The sequence below is a fragment of the Pygoscelis adeliae genome, unplaced genomic scaffold, assembly GCF_000699105.1.
Source record: "Pygoscelis adeliae isolate BGI_AS28 unplaced genomic scaffold, ASM69910v1 Scaffold410, whole genome shotgun sequence".
In the NCBI taxonomy this organism is placed as follows: Eukaryota; Metazoa; Chordata; class Aves; order Sphenisciformes; family Spheniscidae; genus Pygoscelis; species Pygoscelis adeliae.
Genome location: NW_008823913.1, coordinates 313,133 through 320,349, shown reverse-complemented (window position 1 = coordinate 320,349; position 7,217 = coordinate 313,133). Strand labels below are relative to the sequence as shown.

General features: G+C 44.2%; 1 protein-coding gene across 1 annotated transcript in view; it reads right to left on the bottom strand.

The window, feature by feature from the left end:
• The window catches only part of ULK1 (unc-51 like autophagy activating kinase 1), a 73,675-nt gene that overhangs the window by 52,361 nt on the left and 14,097 nt on the right, over positions 1 to 7,217 (bottom strand). The window contains exons 4-6 of the mRNA XM_009318661.1: positions 6,033 to 6,206; positions 4,195 to 4,268; positions 1,359 to 1,460 (exon numbers count right to left, since the gene is read on the bottom strand). Coding sequence (XP_009316936.1) covers positions 1,359 to 1,460; positions 4,195 to 4,268; positions 6,033 to 6,206 — 350 coding nt within the window. The remainder of the gene's footprint in view (positions 1 to 1,358; positions 1,461 to 4,194; positions 4,269 to 6,032; positions 6,207 to 7,217) is intronic.

Sequence of the window (7,217 nt, the reverse complement as noted above, 5' to 3'; positions counted from 1 at the left end):
AGAATTCACTTTATCTTTCCTGATGATTTAACTGCATAAACATTCAAGGTCTTGTGTGAAATTCTAGAGAGCTGTGGAACTGAAGCTCAGAAAGTCCTGCTGTTCATAAAATTTGCCTTGTTGCACAAGCATAGATCCCCTCCCTCCCCCCCAACCTGACCTTTTTTTTGTTCGGGTTGTTTGTTTTTGGTTTTGTTTTTTTGTTAGGGAGTCAGGATAAAGAGATGTCAGGACATGAGAAAATAGGGCCACAGTTCACATTTGCCCTAACTGATCTAAGAAGCTGAAGAGCTGGCATCAGCTGACACATCAGTATGCAAATTTGAGGTTTGGTCTTTTTCTACGGATTAGAGACAAGCTCTACAGAACTCACACATTACAGAAGCAAAGAAGTATCAGCAACTCAAGCATCTCTTCCGCTATACCATAAGACTGCAAGAAAAAAAACCTGACAAATACAGTACTTTAAAATAGTGGTTGCAAGGGAGAGTCTGCAGATCTCATTCAGCATGGAAGAAGAGGAGTAATACGCAGTATGGCCCACTAATGATTGGGAACAAGAAAAATGCACTGAGTCTAGATGAACTCCAGCTATATATAAGCTTAAAAAGACGTGAAGTAATCCTGAAGCAACTTGCGTAAGGCTGTGATGAATTCTCCATCATTTGAGAATTCAAAATTAGATAATACCTTTCACAAAAGATACGCGCTAGCTTATCCAGAAGTTATGGCATAAATTACAGGGTGGAGTTTTACTGGACTGTGTTATATTTGGAGGGGTTTGGACTTGATGAATGTAAACATTTCAGACTGAAAGGGATTGCTGTGAGATGACAGATAAGATTCTTCTGATAAGATCCTATTTACTGCTCTAAAAACAAAGTCAATTTAGCTGCAATACACCAGTTACCACCAAATAATCCCAAACATTAACTTGCAATTACAATCTTCCTTATTGTCCTTCTATACCCAACAGAATTATAATTATAAATTATACACTGAGTACAGTTGTAAATAGAAACTGATTTTTTAAGTGTGGGCCTGGAAAAAAAAAACAACCACTGCTTTAACTGATTCATGATAGTTTTCTGAAGAGATGACCCTTCCTAAGGATTTATAACCAGGAAATACGTTTCACTGAGATACAGCCCAGAGAAGGAGAGTCATATTCTAGCAACACATCCAGCATTACAACATATAAAGCACCACATTGTCAAGGTGTTGGACAGCCAGACCTCCGTGAGGCTGGATCTATGGGAGTTGATATTATAGATGACAGAAGCCTCAGAGTAAGCGGATTAAAAGGAAAAAAAAGAAAAAAGCAAGAGAGTCAGAAACATTAGATCTAAGCAACTCACCTGAAAAGGAGCCTTTCCTGTCAGACACTGATAAATGATGGTTCCTATACTCCAGAGGTCAGCTTTGGCATCGTAGTGTTGAGACATAATGACTTCTGGTGCCTTTTTGGGGAGAGAACAGAAATCTGTTTTATAAAAGATGTAGCTTTTTTTTTTTTAAGCAGCTGCAAGAAAGAAACAGAAGTCACTATTATGCTTTAAAAACCCTTGAGCTAGATTCCCCAATAACCGTGAAAGATTTGCTCCTGAAAAGACTGTAACACTACCTCGAAAGGGCAATTCCCTACCTAAGTGGGGAAAGCAGAGACTTTCATTCAGGCAGACAAAAAAAAAAAATCCTATGCTGTTTGGCTACTTTGGGCAAACTCATTACTTTCCCTTCTCAGCGTACTATTTTCTGCTGAATCCACCTGTGCTCAGAAGAAGCCTCGCTGAAATCGCACAGATGGATCTCCTAAACCAAAGCAAGTAACAGGCAAATGATCAAGAAAAGCAAAGGCTCACACTGCACAGGTAAGCTTCAGCCTCCATCCTGATCTGCACCACTTATGCACTTTCCTCATTTAGCCTAAGATGGCAGCATATTAATTATGCTCCAGAGCCCGCTGCCAAGGTCACAGTTTGGGTCCAAAGGCAGATCTGTGCATTTCAGTCCAACAGCTTGAGCCCTGCTGTGCCTCAGACTCTGGTTTCTAATCTCACACCATGCCCTCGGTTGCTCCCCCCCAGGCTTGTTCCAGAAGCTGGAGACGGTGCAAATCCACAAAGCCCCATGGCTCAGGAGGCAGCATGCCTTAGGAGTGGCAGCAGAAGAAGAGGGACAGAAGGGCAGGCTTGCTAATCCCACATGTTTGTAACAACAGATTTCATTGCAGTGCTGCCAGCATGGAACAGGATCAATTTTCTAGCTCTGTTAGAAGTAAGGGCCACATGTAATGGAAAAAAAAAAAGGGCGGCAAACAAGTTGTGGACAGGAGCTCGGTCTGCCCTAAGGGAAGTAGGCATGACACCAAACAAAGCCAAGAAAGTGGGACAAGAACTGCACAAGGAGGTTTCAAGTCTCACGTGACATGGATCATATCAGGGTATGGGTGTGGGTTAAGATACCTTTCTTTTTTAAAAGAGCAAAATGAAAAGAGCAGCAATGGGCTATGAGCTAAAGCAGGGAATAAGGGCCTGCCTTGCCAGCAGATGTTCCCAGGGCTACCCTATAAGATCCACAATAGCAGCAGGGACAGACTTCAAACACCCCCTAAATCCCAATTAAACCCTCCCTCCCCATCTTCCTTCAAACCCATCAGTAAACAGAGAACAATATGAAACATTCTGAGATTCCTTGTAATGTCCAGAGTTGTTTAAAATAAAAAAAATAAAATAGAAAAAAGTCATCACTAGGTTCCTCCAGCCCTTTCAAAAAATAAGCTGGGTGTTTTCATTTACTTTTACAAGAGACTCCGAAAGAAAATATATCACTAAAAAATAGACAATTCAGGAAACTCTCACAGGAGAAAGTTACATCATCTTCGCATATAGCACAGTTCAAATAAACATCAGGCTTCAAAAAAAGGGAGAGAGAGGAAGTCTCTTTTGCTTGAGTTAGTACTGTGGAACTGACTACCAAACACGCTACCCCTGTGCAGTGCAGCACAGTCCAGCCTAATTCTGCTCAAAGAGTACAGACAAAAAACTTAAGAGTGGATTAGACCATGTTCAAAATCAGGTGCCTACTGCCCCGGGGCACTTGTAAAAATTTCAACCTAAATTGATCCACATCATCTTTTTACTTTGAGCTCACACACCCATGTCCCCAGGAACTATTACATGGCCGGCTTTGACGTTTTTATTTCTGGCCTGGTTTTGTCATTTTTAATTTCACTGACTTGATACGACACCGAGATCTCGACTGCTGCCACGAGTACAAACAAGAGATCACCTCTTCACATCCTGGTCCCAGAGTGGGAAGTACAAAGGGGGATGAAAGGGATCAGTTTGTTTTTTTAAAACACATCTGTTTCACAAGCTAAGAAGTCACCCTGGAAGCAGCTGGTTTGGTGAAAGAATTAGTGGGGGGGGGAAAGGTTAGGGAGTGGGAATGCACGAAACATAAATTGCAAACAGAAGCAGGTGAGCTCTGTTTACACCCATCTGCTGAGCTGCACAGCAAAGCATACTCAGGGGTATGCTAGCCAGAAAGGCAAAATCTCTGCCTGCATAGGTCCACAGATCTGACGGGATTTTGCAAGACCAAAGAGCTAAAAACAGTTGGAGATTTTACAAAAGTGCTGTTAAACAGGGACCTTGCTCCTGATGCTGCAGCCTTAGCAAGAATGACTGCAAAGCCCGAGGTGACAGCAGGCTTGTGGAACCACTCTGTCTCAAAAGGGCCTGCTGAAGCAGTGATTTACTGAGGTTCCTCTCCAAGGAAGCAACACCTCAAACATAGCCAGATGTGTGAAATATCACCCCAGCCCTCACTCTCCTTTGTTGTTGCTTTGCTCACAGCAGAGGAGATAGATTTCATTTCCCAACGCCTTCAGTGGAGAGGCCCTAGTCCCCTCTGGAAGATGCCGTTTCTGGGAGCAGACAGCAATCAATACTCGGTTTTGTTCAGTTTTATTTATCCACAGCTCACCTGGAAGTTAGATGTCAACACAGGCACCTATTGTCCAACATTACCAGCAGCTAGAACTTTATGAAGTCTCCCTGTGTAATAGCTGGTTTCTGACAAGTAAATAAAATTTCACCTTTGGGGGAAAGACTAGCAAAAAATAAAGCCTTGCTTCTGGGGGGCAGAGCGAGAACAATACAGAAAAACCTGTAGGCAAAACACACTTACCATGTACATTGGTGAACCACACAATGTTGCTGCCATCATATTATTCTGCAGATATCGGGCAAACCCAAAGTCAGCTACAAAGAGAAACAGAGGTAGGCCAGGATCAGACACCAGTTCTAGAGAGCCTGCACCTTCTCCAGTTTATTCCCCCTGCTTTCTTTTCACTTTCCATGAACCTTTGCAGCAAGTGAAGTACCCCATCTTAACAAGACTTTGATAGCCCTCTTCCAGAGCAGCAATGTCCTTGTGCTAGTTATTAATGCACACTACAGACACTAGAAAAAGACAGACCAAGCCACAAAAGAAGCATTTGGAAGAACAAACTTCCATCCATTTTTCAGAGAAAAACAGTCACTTCTTCCTGTACCCATTTGCCTGCACTCAGCTGCTAGAAGCTGGTAAAGCTGTCTTGACTTCAGCGAGAGCGTGCCAGTTCACACCAGCTAGTTCATCGGCTGCTATCTCAACTTTGAAGTTGGGTAACTGCAAGTTCCCCTCCATTGAAAAGGCTGCAATGTAACAGGCATCCAAGAGAAACCACTGCTCGCCACCACCCACATTTCTAGACCAGCCCTACTGAAAACAGCCTTCCTCAATTTCTTTAGAAGAGTTTCAACAGTGCTAACCCCAGCACGAGGACAGAAAGCTGAGCCATAGTTCACCTGGTGGCTAGAAAAGCCGGGGACAAGGAATACCAAGATGAATTACCTCTGCAGGTTACTCAGCATCTGATCATATGATACTTAGAGGTTCTCTCAAGGTTACCAGATATTTCAAGCTAGGAGATTGACACAGCTGTTTACACTGTCATCTGTCAGTAACGAATTGGTATGGCTAGCTATTCCCCAGACCACGTACTTCCCAGGGAAGCAGGAGGGAGGGGTTGCAGGGTACATCATGCTGAAGAGCAGCCGTGCCCGCAGCCCTCCTGCCTGCGTCTGCGGCTCCCAGTCACTTCCACCTTCCAGGTAACTCTGCACTTCACAAAAACCACTTCAGCCAAATGAGCAGCAGTGTTTCAAATTTTTCCACTGGACCTCATTTCTCAGCTGAATGAAAACATTAACACTTTCTCCACAGCACAGGGTTCAGGCAAGGAACAGTTTTATCTAGTTGGTGTCAGCTTCAGCTTGTGAACTGTAATATAATCAAAAGTCCACATGTTGAGGGTGATATCATCCAGCACTCATTTCTGAGGGACCACAGGGGATACGTGTGCTCTGTAACTAGATTTCTGGAGCATTTGTCCCAACTACTGGTCCATCCGTGCCACTGGCCTAATGTGCAAAAAGTGAATTTCTTCAAGATGCAGCTGAGAAGCCTGCCTCTAATTTGGACTGTGAAAACGCCTGCTTTCAGGTGCGCCTGACTCCCACTGCGCTCTCTGAGGCCAGCCAGGAGAGCAGCTAGATTCAGGCCTTAAGACAGCAACATTTACCTCAATTCTATTAAAAGCTGAAGACAAAGAGTCACAATGGCTGCTCATTTCTTGGTAAGCCTGGAGATTACAAGCCAATTAGGGCCGGCTGGTGTTCGTTTTTACCACGGGAGGCACTGTTCAGCTTGGAAGCGGAGCAAGGCCTGCCCAATTTCTTTTGCGTTAGTCTGTGTCCTGGCAGAGCAGAAAGCTCTTGCTCCCACTGCTTGGAGCCAACTAATGGTTATGTCTAGCAGAGGAACTAAGCGAAGAAGATGAAAAAAAATTAGGGCGTTTTAAGAAGTGCAGCAATTCTTTCCTCCCCCTAGATAGTTCCCCAAAGAAAGATTGAGTCTTGCCACTTATCCGTCACCAAACTCTCCCGAGAGCTCTTAGGGTGACGTTTGTAACAGGGTCTTACCGATCTTTATGCGAATGTTGTTGGGATTTGATTTCCTGCCTCCCGCGTAGGAAAGGAGGATATTCTGTGGCTTCAGGTCCCGATGGATGATGCCTTTGCTGTGCAGCATTTTCATGGCACCTGCTATCTGCTGGAGAAAGAGCCTGATGGTGTCTTCACTAAGTGTCCGCATAGCTAGGGAGGAGGAAAAAAATGACTACAGATGAAAAAAATTACCATGCTAGTTCTCTGAAGAGCCCAGAGGGCAGATTCTCCACAGCAATTAGCCATAATGTGGCATCTTTACTTCTACATATGGCGTTTTTTCTCCACACGCTATTTCTGAATGATTCCTACAGGCAACAAGGGAGAGCGTTTGCATTCCCAGCTTATTCTGTGGTCAGGGCTGTTTTCAGCCCCGAGTCTCTCATGGTGAACTCAGGCCAGTGGCAGGAGCTAGATTCGGGTTATCAGCTGGGTCCAGAAAGTGACATTTGGTGAGGTTTAGGGCTTCCCTCAGCAAGAGCTGCCAGACAGATCTAGGCAAGCACTAGGCAGGGCCTGTGGCCCAAGCAGTGGCAGGGTCACTACCTTTGAGCTAAGGTCAATAGCGGTTGGATACCTAAGGTCAGAGCTTTACCACAAAGACTACGTCTAAAGGTGGAGCTAAGAGGAAAGGCAGTTAGGATTAGAATTTATGCCTGCAAGAATCAGTAAGGCTTATGCTTGGCCTGGAAAGGGTTGGTAGGTTAAATTCAGACAGTTGGTTAGGGCACATGGCCAGCAGGGATCTGTAACTTCGGGGTACAAGTCCAAGCCTAGGCCTAGTCCTTGTGCATCATCATCCGCTAGACCAAACCGTAATTCTAATCCCAAACCCAGTGTTAGGGTGAACTACGGTCCAATACCTAACAACATACCCCTACCAAATGGCCCCTACAAACTGTCATCTGACACCCTCCATCTTGCATCCATAGATGGAGCAAGAACGGTTTCATAAGCAAATGTAAAAAAAAAATTAGTAATCAAAATCTGCAAATATGGAAACTCTGAACTGCACTCTCCTGAGATATGGGCTTCCCAAGAACTGTGGTGTGAAAATAAATATTGAAGGGATTAAAATAATGTTCAACTGGCTCTTCTAATCAGAGCAATGCGACATTAGCTCTCGTTATTTTAAGAACTATACATATGAAAACTCTTGCC